The sequence below is a fragment of the Botrytis fragariae genome (genome assembly GCF_013461495.1).
Source record: "Botrytis fragariae strain BVB16 chromosome Unknown tig00000045, whole genome shotgun sequence".
NCBI classification, from domain to species: domain Eukaryota; kingdom Fungi; phylum Ascomycota; class Leotiomycetes; order Helotiales; family Sclerotiniaceae; genus Botrytis; species Botrytis fragariae.
Genome location: NW_023500991.1, coordinates 997,060 through 1,021,724, shown reverse-complemented (window position 1 = coordinate 1,021,724; position 24,665 = coordinate 997,060). Strand labels below are relative to the sequence as shown.

The following is a 24,665-nucleotide window of genomic DNA, read 5'->3' as shown; positions in this document are numbered from 1 at the left end:
GCGGGGTAGAATCTGTATATATGCGGCGCGGGGTGATATGGTGGCTCTCTGGAAGTAGACGTATTGGACCGAGTATTAAAAACAGGGAAACCTGTGTTTTATATATGTGTACTCGAGAAGAAGTGATGGATAAATTTTATATTTAAAGGCATCCAAGATCTCATATACTTGAATATGTGTTCAAAAGTATAGGAAATGATATTGCGACAAGAGATACATTCGCAGTATTGTATAGGGATGTAAGATCACATGTGTTCGGTATAACTAAACCCACGCTTGCGAATCAATGTATCACTGAATTAGCCTTTCTCATCTTGAAATCAAGAAATATCATATCAAAGAAGATGAGTGGAGAGAGGTGGAAACAGTTCTAGAAGAAGCATCCTAAGCCCTATCAGCAATCAAGGACGATTGAGAGCCAATGCATTGTTCTTGGCTGAACACCGACTAAACGAGGTCTTGCACACATCAAGGATGTGATGAAACGAAACAAACAGAATTCCATACAACTAGATTGGAAATCAAAAGAACATTGTGGAATGAATCATTTGAATAGGTTTGATCACGGAAGAGAAGATCAAGAAGGAACATAACTCCCGAAATGTTAGCAGCAGAAGATCCAAAGTAGGTATTGGTAATGAATACATGCGCTGCCTTTACGCACTTACCAGGAGAGACAACCAACTCGAAAGTAGAATGAAGTCCGATTCAAACACAGTTCTCATGTTCCAGAGAATGGAAAAAACATAACTTAAGAATGATTATATGTTATTGTATTAATTTTTGTAGCTACGTGTTGTACCTTACTATTCTGTTAACTGCTGCATATTTCTCTGCTACTTCTCTCTTTACAAATAGTATTTGCCAAAATTAGCACACCATTTGAAACGAATCTTGACATTGACTTTGCGGTGTCCAACATGCTCAAAATCTTTTTCTGGAAGTTTTGGTGTTCAGAGAAGTGTTTGTCGCACCCCCCAAGCTATTACTCCCTTGTCTCTTTAATCCTCTCAAATTACTTTTTGTCTTTGCTCCCCATCCTGCCTCAAAATCTTCATCCCTGTTTGAGCCTTCGCCAATCAATTTCTCCTTTTCAGGTTCGGGCTCTATATCGCTTGAAAGGGTCAGATCCATGTATTGCGAACTTTGTGGTGCTTTAGATGTTTTAGGCGTGGTCTGATCTTCATCAGAAGATGGATCAAATGCAGCAATGGTCTTCTTTGGTTTAGTTCCAGCCCCCTTTGATCCAAGCTCGGCTTTCACCTGCACTGTATCCGACTCTGAGTCTGAATCATCAAATGCCACCAAGGCTTTCTTACTCTTGTCATCTGCTGGGATTGCTGAAGACTGTGTATCATCGAATCCTGCCAATGTCTTTCTCGTCCTAGTAACAGCTTGCGGCTTTTTTGGTGGAGGCTGCGAAGCGTTCCCCTCAGGCTCCTTCAGAGGCTGGGAAGGCTGGCTGAGAAACTCTTCAACAGTTGGAAAATCATCCGATGAAGGTACAGCCTTATCGTCGTTCTCAGTAGGTTTGCTAGATGAATTGAATCGGTGTGAAGGAAGTTCAGACTCGTCACCATCATGTGTTGCCATATCAATTGTTGTAACATCTGTTTTGGCGTCATGAAGTTCCTGGTTTCGTATGTTCTCAAAACTGAAATCTGGTTGCCGTCCATGGTCAGTGACCAAACTTGCGAATGATGATTGTCCCGATAACTTTGGGTCTGCTGCTCTACAATCTACCTCAATCGTGTCAAGTGTTTGGTCTGTCTCAACTGGACTAGATGCATTTCTACGTGGCTGAAGGGCTTCCCACGATGCCTGAGCCTTGTTGACATTGATTTTCTTGGTGGTTGGCTTGGTGTGAATGTTGGGTACATTTGGAGTTACCTGAGGCACTCTTGTTGTTAGGTCCTTTTCGTTAGTTGATTCAGATTCTTGAGTTGCAGACACTTCTGGTTTATCGTGGTTTAGAACGCTTGAAGGTTCTTGAGATCCTACAGTGTGCCAACTCGATTGTTGCCTATCAGGAGAAGTGATTGACTGTGATTGTCGGATCGGTGAGCTCGAACCGAAACCATTGAATTTTGGCGAAAACGAGGTTTCGTCAATTTCATCCATTGGTTCTGTCCTCGTTCTATCGTGCTTAAGCGCTTCTTCGCCCTTTTCCGAATCGTTGAGAGCAAAATCTCGGACTATGGAGGAGGGTACATTAGAGCGAAAACCAGCTTCCTTGATAAGATGTGAAATATTTTCCTTAGCACTATCAGTGATTGATTGCGGTAATGCTTCAGCTTGCAGATACTCCAGCTTTGAATTACGTGGCGTTCTGATTATGTCTGCAGTTTCGGCAGGAGCTGGTGGGTCTGTGTCATAATACTGCGTCTCTGTGACATGGGAACATTGTGTTTCATCTAAGTTTTCGTTGCTTAAAGTCACGGAATCATCAGTCGCCATGCCATTTTTGGAGATTTCGGTAGACAGGCTTACTGGGGCAGGGGCGACAATCTTCGGTTCGACAAGCTCGTAGAAAGTGATGACCATTTCTCCATTGTCCTCTTCCTCTTCATCCTCTTCTTCATTGGGCATTTCAAACTTTCCCCAAATCCTTTCTCCATTTTCATCGTAATGCTTCACTGGATAATCTCTGTCTCTTCTTGCCAAAGAAACTGTGATATCACCATTATCGTCGACGGATAGAACAGAGGCTGTGCGATAAGCTGAAATCTGTGGTTGCCATTTTGTAGATTCGTCCATAAGCATTTGCTTGAAGGCAATGATCATTCCAGATTGTACTGTGTGTAGTTCTAGATTTGGCAGAGTAGCTGGATCTTCTGGGAGTTCGACTAGATCAGGGGTTTCTTGAATAAGATCCCCCAGATCAGTCCTGAGCTCCACACTCTCAACCTGTCTCGCTGGTGGCTCCGTCGATTGTGTCTCCGTGACATCTTCCTCGTAGCTTGGCTGGTATGATTCGTCAAAATACTCCTCCTGTTCTTCAGAGTAGTTTTGCTTTCCATTGCGTCTCTTTCGTTTCTTTGAACCTTGTGAATCTTCATTGTGCCCTTGGGCCTGGTTCTTCCTCTTGCCACCTCTATGATTTTGTTGTTGAGGATCCCATCGTTGAACGAATGGAAACGGTGGCTCGCTTAATACAACACCTTCTTGACAACATTCGACCGCTCGATAGGCAGCAACCTTATCTCTCCATCTATCGTTATCAACAGCGAGAATGTCAGTCTCTTGGGCAAGAACTTCTTCAGGTGGGTTAACAGTTTTAGAAACACGGACATCCTTCATCAAGTCATTACGAAGCTTGTCCTCGTCCTTCTTCGTCTTGGGATTCTTCATACCAAGTGCACCAAACAATAATCGACGACCGGCATCCACGTCCAATTTCGCTCGTCGTGATTTGGCTGGTTGATTTTCACTTGTTGGTGTGGAGTCAGAATCCTCTTGTAGACCCACATTGGCGATATCGGAATCTTCAGTAGGGTTCTCAGATGTATCTTTGCCAGTTTTAGGAGCACCGCTTACCATTTCGGGCACGTCGACATTCATAGTATCAACCACAGTTTTGCCAGTTGTTGGAGATACCTCGATACCACCGGACGCAAGAGACGCGAGCAATTCACGTCGCCGCGCCTCGAACTCGTCGGCTTCGGAGAGTGCTTTTTTTGTTCCATTCTGAATTTTGACAGAGCTGGCGTTGGCTCTCAATACTGCTAGCGCGGCAGATGCGTCTTCGGGGGAAGTGCTATCATTGACTTCTAGCTGATTGAATTCAGATGTTTTAGTGTCCTCTGGAAGAATACCTCGCTCTTTAAGCTTGGCAAGAGCGATACCCTGTTTACGACGCTGATTCCTGGATTGCGTTGATTTCTTGCCCTGTCTAGGAGGCACAGGAACTCGTGGGTTTGAAACAAGCTTGTCGGTAGATGGGTTAGGTTCTAACTTAGCAGCTTCAAACACTGGCGCAACCTGCTTACTCGATTTGACTTCCGGTGCTTCGTCATCACTCGAAGAATCGCTCGAAGAATCGCTATCACTATCAGAAGATGAGGATGATGCGTCGGCAGCCTCACTAGAATCGTCTCCGCTAGAAGAATCATCGCTATCATCACTACTGCTGCTTGAATCGGCTTCGGAAGACGAATCTGAGGAACCATCACTATCAATAGATATTTCATCATCATTAGACTTGATATCTATTGCTGGTGTAGAGGTAAGCCCGCTGCTCAAATCTCTACCTGCAAAGGTGATACCATTGCCAGTAGAAACAGCTGCGGAACCAGTATCAAACTTGGTATGTTTTGGCTTTGAATCAGGAGCACCCTCCATAGCTTCAGCCATATATGATAATGCTTTGCCTGAAGTAATTGAACCTGGCGGTAAACCGTGCTGATCATAGTGTTGAAGTAACGCGTCTTCCTCTTCCTCCTCCGAGCCAGATTCTTCATCGTCTAAATCCATCTTATTGGTTGGTGCCGGATCATTTTGCTTGGATGTGATTCCTGCTTCACTGCGTTTGGAGACTCGGGCTTTAGACGAGACCTTCGGTGACTTGGGATGATTAGAAGATGATTGTAAGATAGAGCTCTTCGGCTTAGCAGGAACGTATCCTCGAACCAGAGCCTCATAGGCGTGGGATATGTCTCCATCAGAACCCTTTAAGACAAAGTTGACAACGGACATAGAGGCGCTGGGAAAAGCAGTATGCAATTCGCAAATCTTTGCTCTTGTTGATGGGCTCTTGACACTTGAAAGGACAGCCCGGTCGGCAGCAGATAGCTCGTCAACATCGCCTGATTTTTCCGTTTCATTGCCGGGAGTGGTCGAGTTTGGCTGGTCATCTTGAAACCCCTCAAAATCTTCCTCCTCGTTCTCCTCATCCTCCGAATTTTGCTCCTCTAATCCTGGCTCAAAGTCTTCATCGTCTTCTTCGTCATCATCTTCAAAATCTGCATGAAGGACCAGTTGTCGGTCGTCTGTATTCTCAATCTCCTCATCACTCTCTTCATCGTCATCCTCAAAATCTGCACGAATAACTAATTGTCGACTTCCTGTATCCGCGACTTCCTCGTCGCTTTCTTCTTTTTCTTCTTCCTCATCCTCGTAATTGTCTGCATTTGGATCAAAATCATCGTCGTCTTCATCGTCTTCATCTTCGTCAACTTCTGGTTGAAAAGCAATTCTTTTGGCTGCTGGCTCAGTATCTTCGGCGTCCTCAGGATCCTCATCTTCATCGATTGTAATTCTACGTCGTTTGCGAGGGGGAATCTCAATTGCTGGGCGGTTCATAGGTCTCCTTAACATAGGTCTTCCATACGCGATACCGTCAACCAAATGTCTCCCATCCGCCGAAATTTGATGCCTTCCAGATATTCTTCGTGCTCGCAGATCATTAGTAAGAAGTGGGCGAATGCTGGAGAATAGAACATTAGTGTATATGTCTCGCAAATGTGTAATGAATGCAAGCTCGAACTCACATTACTTCATCTTCTTCCTTCATTACTTTGTCAACAGGTTGAAAGTGCAGACATTCATAATTAAGTCCTTCCTTCCCCTTCACCTCAACAGCATAATCCTCCATCCCCCATTCTGTAGATTCGATGGGAATTACATCATTAATTTCATTTAGTAATTCTGACACTGTAGGTGCGGATGTTGAGGTGTTGACATCCCAGATGATGGGGCAGTCAGGAAGATTGTGCCTGCGCACATTTAAACGTAGTCTCATGTCGGCGATGAGGAATGTAAATCGACCCGACCCGTTTGAAGCTTTTAAGACTTACCTAGCTAGGAAATGCAATGCAGAGAAGGTGTGGGGAAGAAATCACGGCGTTTGACGCGAAAATAGTTTCGCGAACTCCAAAAATAAAAAAGAAGGTACGGGCAATCACGTGTCAGACTTGGATATTATATCTTTGGGATATTTCCCCTGGTGAGCTTGATAGACGCTAAGTGCACGCAAATGCCTTTCTAGGTTCGTTTCTGGTCTCTTCAAACGAGCCATTTGATCCTAAGGAACTTATTTACATGCTGTACAGATTTTAGGACTTGTATAAACTTGTAAATACACATAGAGTGCATCACGCGTAAATTTTAGTTAAGATAATATCATTATGAAGAACCCTGGTATCCACTAACGCCATATAATACTCAGAGAACACCTCAATCTCTTCGTCTGTGTTTCTTCCCTGTGTCCACTTCCGTAGCAGAGGGTTCAACGGTTACTCCTAAGCTAGTTGCACCAAGAGCTTTTGCACCACCAAGCCGTCTACCAGCACTGTCTTTATTTCCAACCCTGTCCTGTTCGGTTTCCAACAATCGCATCTCAGCCTCCTCATCTAACATCGTTCCGTCAATTGTCAAGAACCCTCTCTCCTTATCATGATTTGATTCAATCTCCTTGACTCGAAATTTCACGGTGCCTTCAATTTTCTTGCCCTCTCCATCTACATAATAGCCAATTCCATCTTCAGCGTATGTTGCGCCATCTTCAGCTTCGGCTTCCGCATCCTTCTCTTGGTCCTCTACACCGACCCATCTCCATTCTTTTGGTAATCTTGCCCTCTCGATACTTGCATTGAAAAGATTCCAACAGACTAAACCCAGATGCCCTTCATTTTGTAAATTGATATAACCCTCTAACCAAGCTCCCTTTTCCGGTTTGAAGAGTAGAAACTCAGCAGTCACCCAAGCCCAACTGACCGCATATTCGTCCAAGTTCTGTAAAAGAGTAGAATCTCCATCGTTACCAAAGGCCTTTTCGGCAAATCGTGGGTTGCTGTAGGAAAGAATAACTCCATTGAATGGAGGATAATATGTGAGAATGAGTGGAGAAAGGTGTTCGGCGCATAAACCTTCGAGAGGAAATTTCTGAGATACTGGTGCTAAGGGCAAAAAGATTGAAGACGTCTGTAAATGGAATGGCGATACTTCAGCTGGTGGTTGTATCGAGGAGGAACTTAGTGTGGCCGTCTTTTCGGATCTATGTTTCTTCGATCGATGCCCTTCCTCCCCATTCTCACGTTTTCGTTTTTTCTCGCTATCTGTTGATTTATGCTTCTTTTCCGATTTGCTCTTATGCTTTTTGGGAGAAGCCCCGGCGATTGTTGATTGTGAAGGCATTTCAATTGACATTCTGTTGTTATTGACTTTCAAGGCTATTGATTTTTTTCGTGAACGTCTCCCCCAGAAACTTTTAATGCGGCCGCTAGCGTGCTCCGATAAGATAAGCCTTTTGTCGCAAACAAAGGATAAGTGGCTTTACTCTTGCCGTTTGGGATACATTTCCAATAAAATCTACACAAGGGACTACAGTTTTCTCTTCTTTTGCAAGTTCATGTCTTACATATCCTGAAAATACAATAACGGAGAGGGTAGAGTTCTAAGAGATGTCTAATAATCTTCTTTCTTTAGCTGGCTGGACCTTCCTCCCTAATGTAAGTTGTCCCCTAATCCAATCATGCAATTCATGTAATGCTTCCTAACACGAATCTCTAGTTGGTTACGGGTTGGGTCCAAACTTTATGGTACGGACTGACAATACGTGTTGGCGATCCAAAACCTCAACCTGGTTCCCCAAAATGGGTTCTACATCGCCGGCGCATAAACATATTAGTTATATCTACATATCTCCTATACACAATCTACGAAGCCGACTGGGACATTCGCAAAGCAAGAGATTTCTACCAAGATCTGGGAGTCTCTCATTCGGCGACTGAACGAGAAATTAAATCGAGATTCAGGCGGCTGGCAGCCATTCATCATCCTGACAAAGTTTCATCATCTTCCCCTTCCTCCGAGGGTTACTTTGTCCATTTGAAATTGGCACAAGACACACTTCTTAACCCCGCAAAACGATTCGCATACGAAAGATTTGGACCAGAAGTGATAGGGTGGCAACATTGTTCAACAATCAGAGACTACCTTGCCCATGGCATGCAGACGATCGCGCCCTACTACGGCATCGCTGGGATATTCATGTACGGATTGAGTCTTGCTGGCTATTTGGACTGGGGCAAATACTGGCGCTGGATCACCATAATCATGCTCTGCGTATTTGAACTGCACACAGTTTCGCGTCCATACTTCCCCGTTGTTGCAACGAACATACTAAATCCAATCCTCACAAAATTCACATCACATCCGCCATATCTTCCATTTCAATTAATACAACTCGCTCGAAAAGCGAGTCTCACATTATACATTGCGTTTTCCCAGCTTGGCCCATTATTACAACCACCCACAGCTCCACAAAATGGAAACCCGGAAACTGTGCTGAAGCAGCAACTTGATCGATTAGAACAAGTTGCAAAAGCTGCAGAGGTCGATGCGTCTCGACTTCACGCATTAGAAATGATTCCATTCGCCAATGATCCACAGGCGATGAATGATGTAAAGGGGAAAGTCAAGGAATGGCTCGTACAGAACACTATAAGGTCCGATCCGGAGGTGAGAGATGCAATGGGGACTGTATTGAAACGTAGAAGAACGGATGCTCCAGCCGGCGCAAGGGGTAATCGATAAACTCATATCGGGCTGATGTCTAGTTAATAAATGAATTTCACGGTACATATTTTCAACCGGGTCCACGAAAGTTTCGAATGCCATGTTGTTCTTACATACACTATAAACGGCATTTCCAGATGTCTTTTTTTTCTTTCTGAATCTGCAAGTTGAGCCGGAATACTACCTTCTTTTGTTCAACATCGGCGGCCGAGATGCCCCTTCCTACTCAAGCGAGTGGATCTTCTGCAAATTATTCATTTCTGCCCCCTTACCTCATCATCTAATGATCTTGTTTTGTTGCACATCTACTCAAGCCGCACCTACATTAGGTCTTCATTACATGGCTTTATATGACTGCCACGTTTTTTTCATGTCGACAAAGGGCACCTATCACTCGGTATGTTGGAAATTTGTTGCACATCGTAACAGGGACAAGGGTCATCCCGTTGTTACTCTGGTCGCATATGCCGGTAGCCTTGCTTTGAGTGAGATGATGATCTGTCCCTATTTTTGTTGTTGCTTGTCTGCCTCTGCCGTGTCCACGTGGCTGGATACCCCTGTGCTTAAAACTCGCTTGACAATGATGTCGTTGTACTAGTTTATTTTCTTGAATTTAGTATCATGGTTTTCGATTTGTGCGTTGTCTTTTTGTTGACAGGGAAACAAACCCCAGAATCGGTTCTTTTGGTGTATGTCCCCGTGTTTGAATATCTTGGGCCGTCTTCAGTCGAATTAAGACTAGGTGCGGACTAATTAAAGTGTTGAGCTCCTCCACTGCAATTACATTTTTTATTATTCCATGGGGCTCTTACCAATTTCCAATTCGATTGAGCTAGGTGATGAGTTTGATGAACACTGCGCCCATCGCTACCCGTCCACACAGATGCATTTTCTATTATCCATATGTATCAAAGTGAATTCACAAATTGATGTCAATCAGATCTTGACCTTTCCTGCTAGTACCGTAGACACTCGAAGGTATGGCTAACCCGATATGACGATATAAATAAAAGCATCGAAGTAGTTCGAACTTCAGCCCAGTTCAGTTCACACTATCTAAAAAAGAACGACGATACAGACTGTGGTCAAAACTATGTTAGAACCACCGGAAATTCAGTGATCCAATGTTGATATTAATTACAGCCGAAACTTCAGCAAACTCTTTCGTTCACGATGATTGTCCACTGTATCTCATTGACAGGCTTGCAGTTTCCATCTTAGAAAACACTCCTTGAATCCCCACTCAGATTAGTCTAACCCTACCGAGCTCCTCATCACTTCCTAGTCTTCCCCTCACTCCCAGCCACTGTATCTAGTTCGTTTTCCACACTACCTTCTTTGTTCCCTCCTATGTGACGCAGGCCCATATACCCTCACCCCTATCCTCACTCCTCTCGATCTTTATCCTCTCAAACCATCCGCGAAGACCGGTCCCACAACTATACCGTCACTCGATATATGTCGCGCTCAGCGCGAAACTTAAGGAACTGAGACATGCACTATATTTACGATCTGATCACCTCTCTTATGAACTCCAATGATAACAGGACGACTATTCTCCGACCAAAACTATCGTCTCCACGTTGGATTTAATCTGAGAAAAGATACCTCCGCAAGGCGATACTAATGCTACAATGAAACGTTTGTTGGCTGTATCAAGCAACGAGGTTGATCGATCCGAAGACTAGATGACAAGGCAGAGTGTCATTTGATTGTCTCTAGAGCCGTGAAGGCTAGGAAACACGTTTGTAGTGCGTTGCAGTAGCTTGTGAAGCTTGTTGATAACTAACATCTAGCTACGGATCTTTAAGGCAGGGATTTGGTGACTCTGAGCGACTTCATACTAGGTGATGTATGTGGCGATGGAGTAGAGTGTGTGATTTGGAAGGATTGTGTTGTGTTGTATTGTATTTTATATCTGCCTACCTACCAAGTATCCATCCACTCTCTATTACCTATATCAAATATAACATCCCATCACCCTAAATCTTACATCCACTCCCATCACATCTTACAATTCTCATTCCTCAAGCCCCAAATTCTTCAAAAATGTACATCTTTATCAAATCCGCTATTCTTTTTCATATCCTACCCAGGCATCTAACCCCCACACATTATATTGCCCCAAGTAGATACGTGTAGCTCATTCCCCATTTTCCATACATTCTATTTTTGCAACAGACTTCGTGTGTTCGTCCCGCGTCTCGAACATTACTTGCATGTCAGATGATTGGAATGGACGGTAGAGTATTCTTTGCGATGTGTGGGATTGATAGTTTGGAGGATGAATTGTGGGGAGTGGATTTACAGATTTTGGGATGAGTTGTGGATAAGTCTCTAAGACAGTGGTGAGGTAATCGAATTATTCCAACGGGTTAGATGGAATGGCATGTCGTTTGCAGGCATGGATTATGGGGGGGGGGAGGTGAGGATGCGAAGTGTGAATCAAGAAACTTGAGGATGATGATTGACAGGAGAATTATAGTTTGATGGACGTGGAGTGAATGGATCAGGGGGTTTTTTTGCCAGAAATTTATTGTAATAATAATGGCAGAGTTGATGATGAGTCTATTGTGACACGTGTTTGTGCATCATGAAACAGTATCTCACTTGATATTTTTGAAAATCAAGATAATATATATATTTTTTAAAAAAATAATTTGGAGATTTGATTATATACATTAACTGCCAGACCGACCTTATATAATATCTACCGTATTCTCGATGGGTATATGGCTAAATATACAAAAAAAAATAAACTTACTATACGATATTCTCCGCATCCCTTGTTGTGGCTAGAGGATCATTAGTTACCCCTGATTGAGGATTGACCGCCCTCTCTTCTGCAGTTTTAGCATTAGATTTTGTTATCAGACCTCCAGTCCAGATTAAACATGGGACAGCACCAGCCAAACTGAATAATCCCAATGACAAGGACATTGTGCCCCATCCTGCAGAGTCTTCAACATAACCTGCCCAGATTGGACCGATGAGAGTACCAGCCGCAAAAGCAGTGACGAAGAGACCATACGCTTGTGCATATGCTCCATTCTTTCCAAATCGACCAGGTATTTGCTTCTCCTTGGCTTCAACAATATATGTAATCTCGGCCATTAACCCTGGCATGACACATGTCAAGGAAACACCGATGAGCGCTAGCAGTGCGCAGAGAAGAACTTTCTGGTTTAGTGAATCATACGTAACGAGTCGTAAGAGAATCCAAAATGGTGTTGCAAAACAAAATCCTGCAACACATGGCCAACGTGGGCCATAACGATCACATGCCCAACCGACAACAGGTGCGGCGAAATTAGGAACCATCAAAGCAAGAAACACCAATCCTGCACCAACAGAACCCCAGTGAAAAGTATCTTGAACGAATAGGGGGATAACAGCGTCAAATGATGACATCAGAGATGCTTGAACCACACAACCCCACAGTCCAGCACAGAGCCTTCTGGACTTCAGAAGAGTGAACATTGCAGGCCATTTACTGATCTGTGGGAGACTAGTTGGCGCAGCTTCGGTAGTACCCAAGGGGCTGCTTTGTGCTACCTTCTCCTCATCCGTGTTTGTGACGTCTTTATTCCGTGCATCTGTAACAACTGCATCCTCATTACGATTAGGCGAGATTGATAAATCTGTACTGCTGCCAGTATTGGTGACTTCATCGTCTAACCATTGCCGAGCCATTTTCTTCTCGATCAATACTAAGCGAAGAAGAATATCCAAGACTAATAATCCAAAAGCCATGTAGAAAACGGCATAATATCCAGCTTTCTCATACACAATTCCTCCCAACAAGGGAGCCACTAGAATCCCAAGAGTCATACTCAAGCTCACATAACCTAATATTTCGCCAATTTCGGCTTGTCCAACGGTATCGACCAACAAGGCTAGTCCCACGGTCCACACAATGGCAGCACTCAGCCCTCCGAATATGCGTCCCACAATCAGCAATGCGACCGACTTTGCCAGGCACAGCATAACCGTAGAACCAACCATTGCGACCAAGCCTATCAGTAGTGGCAGACGCCTTGATGATGAGTGGTCGGCGTACCATCCAGAAATCGGGCTTCCAACGAGTAATGCTGCGCCATAAACCGCGAGTAACACAGATATCCAGCTCTGGACCGAAGATTCAGGCACACCTGCGCGCGAGGTGAGTGAGAAAGGTACGACCGGTACGATGATTCCGTAAAGAAAGATATCGGTAAATACTGCGACACATATTGTCGAAAGGATAAATAGTTTTGAGGATCGGAATTTCAGTAGATGAGGTGGCGGTGACGATGGGTCGACTCTCCTGCCTGAGATGAAGTTCTGTAGATGGCCCATATTCTAGGTTTGGAGTCGAAGTTCCTTCGAAATAATCTGCGACATGCTGTACAACGGTCAGTGTTCTCTCGCGAAGATGTTACCTATATACCTCGTGAGTAATAGCAAAAGTCGCCATCAGGGGAACGAGTCGACGAGTGACATTCCATTTAATATTGAACTCCGTACAGTACGTAAGAAAACGGAGTTCGGAATGGCTTGCTGCGAAGTTGGAAATTTTTACGAGGGACCCTTTTTCTTGGACCCTTCAACAGGGGTCTGATTCTTTCAGGTTAGCGTGCATTACTCAGACCATCACTCTACCACGATATACTCGAGTGTACGGTATAATCTATACGACGTACAGTACACGTGACACTCGGTCCTGTAAAGAATCGCGGTTTTGGACGAGTGGAGCGTGGAGAAGCGTTTTTGATTTGCCACTCTACTGACTCCTGCTATCACATGTGAATTCCGAGACTATAGCGAAATAGGAAGGTACAATCCTCTTCCTTGGGGCATTAATAAGCTTGGTTCTCTCAGAGCACCAACTAAATGTTAACTTTATATGTCGTCGCTGGTTATTGGATTCATCACAACGACATATCGTGCGAGGAAACTCCATTGGACTCTCAATTTCGAAGATCTGAGCGAGCTGGGACGGACCATATTGTAAGGGCCAGTAAGTAGGTGAGGTTGACTGCTTGAGAAATCTCGCTTTCGAAAGACGATGCTATTCACATGCCCATACATCACTAAGTAGAGATGGCACTATCGATACTGCTCGGGTACGCTTGGAAAGAGTTTTGTCAGTTGCGAAATTGTCCTTGTTTGGACACCAGCGAAGAGCAATTTTGGGATTTCTTGTTTGGGGACTCCTTTCACCCTCTGAATTCCGAGCTTCTTCTTGGCGATGCAACTCAATCTGGCCGATTCTGTTTTCGTCCCAGATCTGTGTTGATTGTGGGTTTTGGAAAAGTTACCAGTGCCTTTGATAGCGCGGCTTTTATCATTTCACCGCCTCCTAAACTGTTCAATGTGATGGTCATTTTGAGCCTCATTTACCCCACTTTCCCTGGGTTACCGATTTCATTGTTTTGTTTCCGTCCCAATTCGATATTTTTGACCGATGCTGGTCTCTCCAGCCGTTTAAATTTGAGCCTCAATAGATAACTAACCACATTCCAACATGTTACACGGTTATATTTCCGAACTTGTTTGAAGGCACAACCGATATTTGCAGGTATGTAGGTCAAACTCAATTCGTACCGCATATCACTTGGCTAGCGTAACACACTGTCTCTTCCGACTCAGCCTCCATGTTTATTGCATGGACATATTTACCCCTGCGTTTCCACATACTGGATGAGGCAACGAGATGCCTCGTGGGTACTTTTACAAGGGCGTCATTTCATCGTATGTGCGTACATGTGTATGTATATACGTCCCGTTTTGCATATTTAGGGACCGTTCACCACAAGATAACGAAAGAGCAATAGACTTGGCCATATGACCTTTTTTTCGCCCGACTTTTGAGGAACATGTAATTTGACGAATTAAAAATCTAGAGATACACGGAAAGAGCAGAGCCTCAAAAAGCAGGGGTGGAACATATGCATTTTAGCCGAAAGGATGGATGATCGTCTTATAAGTTATAATGTCAAACTAATTATATCCTTGTTGAATCTGCAACTAATGCCTACCTAGTAGGTATTGAATCTAGTTAATCAAGATCGATGGAACATGAGGCTCTTCCCCTCGCTACGTGCGCGATTTTTGTGTATTTCATGTCTGCTTTTGGGATAGTTGCAGTACAATGATAATGGCACTACAATACGAAAGCTCCGAGTTCCTCGTGTCACTCTGAGGCTCTTCTGAGCCCGCCTTATAAGTCCACAATAGTGCAGCCTCCTTGTAAGCCCTTCAACAGTCTTTTTTCTCCAGATAAAAAATATCTTTCTTTATTCCGGCCCTTTAATTTTCGTGCGCGATTTGCATGTATGTATCAATTGCCCCATTGTCCTCGGGTCAAAGCTAATATCGGTCGTGCAGCTAAAAATCTCTGGCGCCTTTGCGTAAATATCTGATGTTTAATCTGCTCTCCCTTCCATATGAAGTCCTATCCAATATTATAGCAAACATCAATTTCGACGATGTTTTTAATTTGGGCCTCTCTTGCAAAGCATTGAAGTACCTACTTACTGAGGAAAGCATATGCAGATTAATTGTACAAGTAAGCTACTCGCTTCGTCATTAACATGACTGTGCGTGCCACGTAGGTGGCTGACAAGGACTATATAGAACAAGATACCCTTTTGCAATGAAGCGTTGTCGAATAAGCACACTGCTGGTCTTAGTGCATCGGCTCTTCGGAGGGTTGCGAAAAGGCGAGAGGCTCTCGCTACTGTCAATCCGTACTCAGTAGCAACTATTGGTTTCGGGGATGCATATCTTTATTGCAAAGGTGTCTTGTGCTATACTCTCGATGACCAACTAAGAGTCTTGAATCTTCATGATTCGGCGTGTCGTGAAGTCGTTGTCAGCATTCCAGGAATGTTGAGTAGTGCCATCTCAGAAATTGCTTGCAATACTAAAGGTGTATTCCAGGTGTTGTATTGTTCAGACAGTATAATCTCATGTGCCTACAAAATCTCAGGCCTAGATGCAAATTCGTGGCTCATTGCATTCAGCATTGAGACTAGTGAAGTTCTTGTTGTAAGAGAACTGGACTCTATAGAAAGATTGTTTGTTCGCCACGATGGGCAATATCTCTACTATGGTACGCATTCGGAATTGGGCTCAGACAATCACAAGAAATGGGTAATACGTGGCTACAATCTTACCGAAAGAGAATGGTTCGACCACACAGTTCGCCTTTCAGATATGGTAGGGTCGGAAATTGGATCGACTGTCTGTTTTGAGCTCAATAACGGTTACTTCTATGCGCTCTCAAACCAGACGTCGTTTGAAGTTGAGGAGATAGATTGGACTTCATTCTATCATTGCACCAGGTTCCCTCTCGCTTCCCCTTGTGATGAGTTGACCGAGAGAACTAAGAATCAGAATATGTGGCGGCGTCAGCACGAAGAAGGTCCAATCGATGACCGATGGACTAATCTTCGACTTGATATGGATGAGAATACCGGAGAACTCAGAATTATTGAGTCTCGAAAGGAGTGGTATCATGGAGCAAGCAGAAGCCAGCGCACTTACTATACTACCCCTATTGTTTTCTCGTCAGAATTCGATGCTATGGATGATGATCTATATTTTGCGACCGACACCTCTTCTTCAGAAGCAACAGCGTCATACTCCGTTGTTTCAGCTGGTCCTTCTCCATCAACAAATACACAATCAAGTACATCGGAGGATTGCAACAGCTGCAATGACCGCGATCTAAGCGCTTATCCCGACGATCCTCTTCTACGACTACTTGTGAAAGACGACAAACCGAATTATATGCCTTCGCAAAAGAGACTCCCGCAATTTGTCCATCCAGGCCACGATGGATCTTCCAATCAAACATTCACACTTGCCAAATTCCGGATTCGATATTACGACTCTTCTTCGTCCACATTTCTCGACGTTGTGGATGACCCTCTTCCCACCGACTGGCAAGGAAAACAAAGATTACGACTTCGTGCCGGATCCCGAACAATCGGACCACCTCTCGTTTACCCTCCAGATCACCCCTCTAAAGCTGGACTTCTGTGCTCACCAACTGATGTTGAAGACGCCCTGAGCCAAATGTACAAGCAATCAGATATTACGTACTGGCCCCCGGCACAAGATCCTGAAGTAGCAAACGAAGCCTTAGACGAGCTTTACAAGCTGTTAAATCCGCCCACGCATCTCGGTAATGTGGAAGGTACTGCAGATGAGAGAAGTCTAGTGTATGTAACAGGGGGGTGTGATAGTCCTCAAGCTATCATCTTTGTGAGTTTCGATCCGGCAATCAAGTTGGCGGGGCTGAAGAAATGGGGTGGGATGACAAGGAAGGGAGTGGGTGAGGGGCCGCATATTGATGGGAGGGCTACTGGTCATACGTTTGATGTGAGTGCACAGATGGAAGATGCGGATCTGCACGATCCTCAGATGATGTACAGGGATGCAATGGAAGCAGACATGACAATTGGAATCGACCGAAAAGGAAAGGGCAAGGGCAAGGGCAAGGAAAAGGAAAAGGAAAAGGAAAAGGAAACGAAAACGGAAAATTGCTCACACACGACGGTAATAGCTGGAGCTGCTGACACAAGTGGTCATACATATCTCAACATACATGAAACATCCAATTCCTCCACTGCAAAAGCATCATGGATGTGGCACGAGAAAGCCATGTATCAAGACATCGGGCTCGGATATTATTTCGGAGAGGACCGAAAACCGGCAGTCCTTAATGGCAGGGAAAAGGGGAGGCACACTCTTTTTACTTCTTAGTTTATATCTAGGGGCGTACATTTTTGGCGTACATCATACTCTATATATATCTAATGCACATTCCTATTTCGATAAATACACACATTAACTTTCATCTTTGCATATTGAATATGCAGAACTCTGGGAAAAGATTAGTGTATCAAATCATGTTTCAACGCATATGGCAGAAAGTGTAGCTACGCATATCGCAGATCGCATATCGGGCATGGATCTCGGTGCATGTATAAACGTTGAGTGAGGGGTACAAGCCATGTTTCTTCAACAGCACGCGGCATATTAGCACCGATACAACATTGCATATGTACCGGGCGAGGCAAACAGGACCAGGTGGTGTTGCGAGGATGCGGGGATAACGTTCTCGATTCATCTATCGAGCGTGTCCGGAGGAAGACATGCATACTGTCATCTATAGCTAGCTAGGTACCTAAAATATTCTATCATACCCCTCCTTTCCCTCGCTCCACTTCCGTCCAAGTGCAACGTCTGAAGGTCAATGTATCAATCGTGCATACGTATACAGCGTCATCACACACCATGCTTTATCTACACAGTGTCAAAGCAGATTTTGCCTGGATTACCTATTCTCGCCAATGAACCGTGAAGAACGTCCAGGTCCAGCCTCAGATAGCCACCACCTAGATTCACATCCCGAACTAGGCGTACCTACAATCATACTCACACTCACAATATCCATCTCGCCGTACACAAGAGGCTAGCTAGTCCATGCAGTAAGAAAACCCAGCCTTCGATCTCCATAAAAACCGGGCGTAGAGCTGCTCAGCTTACTGACATGCATATATTGTATTATACTATCATCTATCCACCCTCGTGTATCGTACCGGTCCCCTCCGAATTTCGAAAGAGCGCCAATCCCGATATTCGAAGGTGGAAATAAAATAAGAATAGCGATCTATCAGTCAGAAATCTTATCATTCCAGTTATTACTTTCAGACAGACAGACGCGCGATGCGGTATTTAGCTATAACCAATAGTTACCCACCTAGGACCTACCCCTCATTCCCCATGGCCATCTGTAACTCTATTCTCGAATTTAAATGCTAGTCGCGGCGACACTTGGTTCTCCGCGCACGCACACGACGACAAAAGGACTAGGTTTTCGGTGAGCAGATTCAGAAATGAGAAACCAGGGGTCTGTTTTGTAACCTACATGCAGCAGGGTGGGAAGGGAAGGTAAGGTAAGGGTAGGGTAGGGTAGGGAGGTAACTAGCCAAGACTCAACAAGGCTGTGGGAAGCTCACCATACATGTGCATAATCTTCTACTCATCACATCACACACCATCCCATCCCTCATCTTCATCTTCAAATTCAGCCTCCGTCGATTTATGTAAATCAAAAAAAGAAAAGCTTATAAGAAAAAACTAAAAATCAGTTTCGGTGTATCATCCCAATCTAAAGATATCACAAGTTACCTAGGTATCTACAGTTTGATCACACAACCAACCTACACAAACCGCCAATCAATTATACACAAATACTCGATTGGTATCTACTTTACACACACATTTATTTATATATCTACCATTACTCATTCGTACCACACACACATACACACCATAGACCTGCATTTTAATTTCAACCGAAAAAATATTTTCCGCATATGTATATCATATCATATCAAATCATGTCGTGTAGCCGTATGTCGTGTGCGCCCAGATTCTCACTTACACAACACGAATGACCGAGCCGAAACTGATCTTGTATAATAAATGCATGTGCCGATGGCAGGTAAGATATTCATGAAAGAATACCGATCCTGTTTACTTGCATGACAGGTATGCTCTTGTCTGCAGCTGTTCAACGTAATTTGGGGCCGAGGTGTTCCCCTCAACAATAGCATCCTCTTCGTGCATATTGGTGCTGCTCAAAAGGCCTCAAACAGAGAGATGTCATGTCAGCCAAGAAAGGTTGACCGCAGTCTCTCAATTCATTCATCAGAAAGTAAGCATCGTATTAGTTATTTGGTATGTAAGTACATGCTCAGATTCACACCCGTGTCTTTATCCGTCGATTCCTCTGCTCCGAAGTCCTACTCCGATGCACCGTGTTGTTTTTCAAGTAAACAGTGTTACTTGTCTAAATGCGCAATCCCAAAAGGTCCCCGGGAATATGATGATTCAAAAGTTTTGCCATGTAAGGGTATTGATAAGAATTATTGTTTTGCAGACTTATAATCTTAGTTGACTTTGACATAGTTTCCTGGATATTGGTGTTAACTTGGGCAATAGATTTGTGAGTGATACGGAAAGACTTACCAGGGAATTGTCCTTGTTTTCCGTGAATCTTTCCAATCCACCATTCGTTCTCATTACTAGTTCTCGTCACAATCTCAATTGTCTCTCCAGCACTGAAGCTTAAATCACCCTCTGCTTGTGCTTCATAATCATACAGTGCAATAGCAGTCTCCGCAGCTGGCGCACCGCTGAGCCTCGATGGCTTCGGTTTTGGTGGTGGAGGTGCCGCTTTTTTCGCTTTAGCGGCAGCACCCCATGAACTACCTGTCGACGCCGATCGCATCACGCTATTGCCAGGATTCGTAGGAGACAACATCGAAGAGTAGGGTGGAGGTGGCTTTTCCGATGATGAAAAGTCGGTGGATGCGCGGCGGTTTGGAGTCGTAGTCAGCGCTGTGGATGTAGATGGTTTGTTCTCAATGGCAAGACGGTTGGGTCCGCCGAGAGCAAGAGGTTTTGGTGGACGTTTGGCACCTGTCGTCTTAAACTTCACAATGGAAAGAGCTTCTGCCTGGTCTCGGATATCGCCTCGTTTCGCCTCAAACCCTTCCTCGATATCAAGCTGGAGATTAAAGTATCCAATATCACATCCTTGCATCCTCTCGTGTAGGGTATAAAAGACGTTCAGTTGCATATAGTAAAACGATTGAAACAACGGACGAATAAACTCGCGCTCCAACGTAAAAAGTTTAGGTAACTCGTCCTTCAAGAGGTCATTATAATAATTGAACTCTTGAGTTGCTTGTTCAACATCATTCTCCGCTTTATACATGGCTTTCTCATCCTTCAAAGTCTTCTCTTTCTTGTCTTGTAGTTTCTTGAGTGTGGCTCGATGTCTGTCATAATCTAATTGCTTGTGTTGGCGTTTGAGCGCAGTTTTCCTGATCACCTTGATAATCTCTAATAATTCATCGGCAGGTCGAATCACTCTTGTCTCAATCATTTCCAGTTCTGGTTGTAGGGTCGCCAAGAGGTCCTTGCAAATTTCTTCGTACTCTTCGCATGCCCTGATTCCCTCTGGATTTCCTTCTTGAACCAGGGAATCCGGATCGGACATTCTTCCTGAAATTGGTTTGTATATTTCGGCGATCGCTTTAGAGAATTCAATCTGATGGTTCATCATGCCATTAATAGCTTCAAAGTATTTTTTACTCTCATCGTGCAGCTTTTTCGTCTCGGTTTCCAACTCCTGGAATCGCCGTTCCGCATCAATGTAAACGGCATCTTTTGTTTGTTCCCCTAGATTGAACTTGGCTTTGAACGTTTGAGGCGCCTGTCAATCAGTCAGTCAAAATTGCAAGAATCCCCGCGATCCGGCTTGATAATGTCCAGTCATACTCACTCTGACCAGGGATTTTTGAAAGCCCTTGAAGGACATTTCCCAATTTTAGCTTCAAAATCTATCAAGAAAAAGCTGAGTGTAGGATTTTTGAATGAATTAATAGAAGCCTTTGTTTGTAGAGTTGTATGTTTATTGTGATGAGTTGTGATGTTTAGAGTAGAAAGATGCCTCTGGTGGTATTTCAGGGTTGTTTTCTGTAGTACAGACGATGACGAGGAGTGGCTGAGCAGATCTTGTTGACGGCGGTTTCTATCAGCCCCGATATGCTTGGTATTTTACTGTAAGTACCTAGCTATAGGAAGAAGGATTCTCAATTGATAACAGCTGATAAAGCCTAGCAATGGAGGACGAATAGGTCAAGAATGGGTAACAATAATAAGAGAAGTATATGAAGGTATTCCCAGGTCTAATATGTTGAAGTGGAAGAAAACTTGCTTTGGAGCGCATTCAAGAAGTCAAAATGTTCATGAATTGGATTCAATGGAATCGTCGGATCGTTTGCATCAACTCACATGGGGGGGGCATAACACGGCATTCTCAACAAGCATGGGCCTTTAAATGGCAGGGTAAGACGGAATGCATAAAAAGTTTATGAAGTCATCCAAATTTTAATCATAATTATGAAGAATGAAAACCTTGTCTTCCAGGTTGCTGTGCCACTGTTGAACCGCCACTTTTTGATACCATTACTCAGCAAATTATCACATTCATCTCCAATCTTGATTGGTTTCTTCTACAAAGAATATACTGAAATCGTTCTTTCATGCCTCATATCTATGGCCAGAAAGCCCATTAATCCGATATTCCGCTCCCGCTCTTTTTGACAAAGATGGCCAATTACATTGCATATTCCATTCAATTTTCGGTGATTCGCAAGACAGCACGGAGTTAGCATGAAACCTAGTACAGAAAGAGTTTAGCTTGATTTTCAATCCGGTAGAATTTCAAATTCAAAAGTCTCCAAATAAGAAGCTCAATAGTTTCCCCTCAGTGGAATTGCCTTCCACTTTGATATCATCAAATTCATCAATTATCATTATGATAATGTCGAGTTTGGCTTCAAAATCATTGAGGCAGGCCTCGCGCCTTTGCTTAAAACAATCATCTCCAGCTGCTGGACTGCTGAGAAGCTCCGCGTTTACTCGGGTGGCGTCCATATCAAGGAGGGGTTATGTTTCCGAGACGAAGAAGGATAGCGCTCAAGTTACTGTTGATACTGCGATCCGATCAGAACAGAAAGCTTTCTTTGAAGAGACTGGCAAATATGCTCAGGATCAATCAATATCTGGAACTTCCGTAAATGCTGATGCGATGATGAGTCCCATGGCTGGTAATTGCCCCTCGCATAAGATTTTGTATGTGAAGAAGCTTAACTGACATTGGCTTAGGCGTGCTTAAGCAAGCTACTGTCATGGACGAAGGCAATAGACCAATTTACTTAGATATGCAAGCTACTACTCCATTAGACCCACGAGTACTGGATAAGATGTTGCCTTTCTATACCGGCTTATACGGCAATCCACATTCGAGAACCCACGCCTATGGCTGGGAAGCCGACGTGGCGACGGAAGAAGCAAGAGAACACATTGCTACACTGATTGGAGCTGACCCGAAAGAGATTATTTTCACAAGTGGAGCTACTGAAAGTAATAACATGAGTGTTAAGGGTGTAGCGAGGTTCTTTGGCAGGGCAGGCAAGAAGAGGCATATTATCACAACCCAAACGGAGCACAAATGTGTATTGGACAGTTGTAGGCATTTGCAAGACGAAGGCTTCGATGTTACATATTTGCCAGTGCAGCAAAGCGGCCTGGTTGACATGGCCGAACTTGAAGCCGCTATTCGACCCGAAACAGCCCTTGTCAGTATCATGGCAGTCAACAACGAGATCGGTGTTATTCAACCGCTTGAAGAAATAGGTAAACTCTGCCGCTCAAAGAAGGTCTTCTTCCATACCGATGGCGCACAAGCTGTTGGAAAGATTCCTTTGGACGTCAATGCGATGAATATTGATTTGATGTCAATTTCATCTCATAAGATCTATGGACCAAAAGGTATCGGTGCATGTTACGTACGCAGAAGACCTAGGGTCAGACTTGACCCAATCATCAGTGGAGGTGGACAAGAGAGAGGTTTGAGAAGTGGTACTCTCGCACCTGCGTTAGTGGTTGGCTTTGGCGAAGCTTGCCGGATTGCAAAGGAGGAGTTAGATGTAAGCTTCTATATTTCTTTTCCCTTTTTGCTTACATGATGACCTACTTTACATATGCATGGCTTTCCTAGTGGCCTCCTTGCTTGCAAGTTGAGGCTTCTTTGACGACTCACAGTACCTTGTCTGATTTTGTCACTCAATTATACAAATCGCAGCAATCATTAAAGTTGGATTTATGCTGACAATACAATAGTATGACCATGCTCGCGTCAAAAAGCTCTCGGACAGACTCCTCAAGGGCCTTCTCGCAATGGAGCATACCACTCAAAATGGCGACCCAAATCATTTCTATCCAGGATGCGTAAATGTTTCTTTCGCTTATGTCGAGGGTGAATCTCTTTTGATGGCACTTAAGGATATTGCTCTATCATCAGGAAGTGCTTGTACATCTGCCTCCCTCGAACCCAGTTACGTCCTCCGGGCACTCGGTAGTAGTGATGAGAGTGCACACAGTAGTATCAGGTTTGGTATTGGGCGTTTCACCACCGAGTCTGAAATCGATTACGTCTTGAAAGCAGTTGAAAACCGAGTCACATTCTTACGAGAGTTGAGTCCACTTTGGGAGCTCGTACAGGAGGGTATTGCTTTGGACAGTATTGAGTGGAGTCAGCATTAAATTTTTGCTAAGAACCAAATGAAATTTGGCGGGGTATTGGCGTTTTGTGATATCACTTCAGCGGGATGGAGGCTCTTTTGGGTGTAACATAGCGAATGATTGGGCGAAAATAGTACCCTCCATGTATACTGATTAAATGATAATGAATGCAACAATAGCATATCGAATTTAAGTACATCTCACCTTTGAGTTAGGTGGTTTCGTAAATTTCCAACGCCTTCTCGTTGTCTTGAGAGGTCTTGTGAACCAGACAGTGAATGCATGCATTTATGTTTCACCATAGTGCAAGACAAACGTTCGAATCAACGATAATCACCCTCCCTAGCCCTAGATTGTTCTAACCGACACGTCAACCAAGCTCGCCAAGTGAATGTCCAACTAGATCCACATCTCACATCTCAACCCCGCCACGCAGTGAATCCCCCACTTGTTCTTCAAAATGTAAATTGCTCTCTCTCATGCGATTGATTAGAAATTTATCTGATCTTGGAGCTGCGGTGAAGGTAGAAGAGAACAAAAGAGGGCAAAAAGACAAAAGAATACATCGATGATGCCACGGGCCTAATCCGGGATCGAACCGGAGACCTCTTACAATTTAGATTGGATAACCCAAAGCAAGAATTCTACCACTGAACTATCAGGCCGAAGAGAGATGTTGGTCTCTTTTGATGGAAGAGCGTGTGCTGTATGATTATTTACAGAAGAAAATATCAGGTGTGGAGAGTTATGCTGGACAGTCTAAACTAGTGTATCTACAGAAGGAAGGTGGGGACTGAAGGGGGGGCTTTCCTGTACATTAGTAATTAAGTGGAGTGTAAAATAATCATCTCCTTCTAGAAAACACCACTTATTCATTATCCACCCGCATAATCAACCTATCTTCTGTTACCTAGCACAGTATGTGTAGATATTATAGGGTAGAAAAACTCAATATGTATATATAAAATTGCATGTTGGATCTCTGTTAGTTC

General features: G+C 44.0%; 7 protein-coding genes across 7 annotated transcripts; 3 read left to right on the top strand and 4 right to left on the bottom strand.

Moving 5' to 3' along the window:
* Positions 1-924: 924 nt before the first annotated feature.
* On the bottom strand, positions 925-5,740 carry Bfra_003520 (putative clumping factor b protein; the record flags this gene model as incomplete). The annotated part of the gene is made up of 2 exons (XM_037333925.1): positions 925-5,425; positions 5,490-5,740. The coding sequence occupies 2 exons, from the start codon at positions 5,738-5,740 to the stop codon at positions 925-927; spliced, it is 4,752 nt and encodes a 1,583-aa protein (XP_037194012.1).
* A 434-nt stretch (positions 5,741-6,174) lies between these two features.
* On the bottom strand, positions 6,175-7,146 carry Bfra_003519 (putative rna polymerase rpb7-like domain-containing protein; the record flags this gene model as incomplete). The annotated part of the gene is made up of 1 exon (XM_037333924.1): positions 6,175-7,146. One exon carries the CDS (start codon positions 7,144-7,146, stop codon positions 6,175-6,177), a length of 972 nt encoding a protein of 323 aa, XP_037194011.1.
* Positions 7,147-7,400: 254 nt separating this feature from the next.
* Positions 7,401-8,535, top strand: Bfra_003518 (uncharacterized protein; the record flags this gene model as incomplete). Its single annotated transcript, XM_037333923.1, has 2 exons — positions 7,401-7,448; positions 7,510-8,535. 2 exons carry the CDS (start codon positions 7,401-7,403, stop codon positions 8,533-8,535), a joined length of 1,074 nt encoding a protein of 357 aa, XP_037194010.1.
* Positions 8,536-11,280: 2,745 nt separating this feature from the next.
* Bfra_003517 (putative mfs amine protein) lies at positions 11,281-12,855 on the bottom strand (the record flags this gene model as incomplete). Its single annotated transcript, XM_037333922.1, has 1 exon — positions 11,281-12,855. One exon carries the CDS (start codon positions 12,853-12,855, stop codon positions 11,281-11,283), a length of 1,575 nt encoding a protein of 524 aa, XP_037194009.1.
* Positions 12,856-14,920: 2,065 nt separating this feature from the next.
* Bfra_003516 (putative f-box domain-containing protein) lies at positions 14,921-17,271 on the top strand (the record flags this gene model as incomplete). The annotated part of the gene is made up of 2 exons (XM_037333921.1): positions 14,921-15,067; positions 15,136-17,271. The coding sequence occupies 2 exons, from the start codon at positions 14,921-14,923 to the stop codon at positions 17,269-17,271; spliced, it is 2,283 nt and encodes a 760-aa protein (XP_037194008.1).
* A 2,195-nt stretch (positions 17,272-19,466) lies between these two features.
* On the bottom strand, positions 19,467-20,902 carry Bfra_003515 (putative bar domain-containing protein; the record flags this gene model as incomplete). Its single annotated transcript, XM_037333920.1, has 3 exons — positions 19,467-19,489; positions 19,546-20,797; positions 20,867-20,902. 3 exons carry the CDS (start codon positions 20,900-20,902, stop codon positions 19,467-19,469), a joined length of 1,311 nt encoding a protein of 436 aa, XP_037194007.1.
* Positions 20,903-21,904: 1,002 nt separating this feature from the next.
* On the top strand, positions 21,905-23,694 carry Bfra_003514 (putative trna splicing protein; the record flags this gene model as incomplete). The annotated part of the gene is made up of 3 exons (XM_037333919.1): positions 21,905-22,196; positions 22,255-23,078; positions 23,272-23,694. The coding sequence occupies 3 exons, from the start codon at positions 21,905-21,907 to the stop codon at positions 23,692-23,694; spliced, it is 1,539 nt and encodes a 512-aa protein (XP_037194006.1).
* Positions 23,695-24,665: the final 971 nt, after the last annotated feature.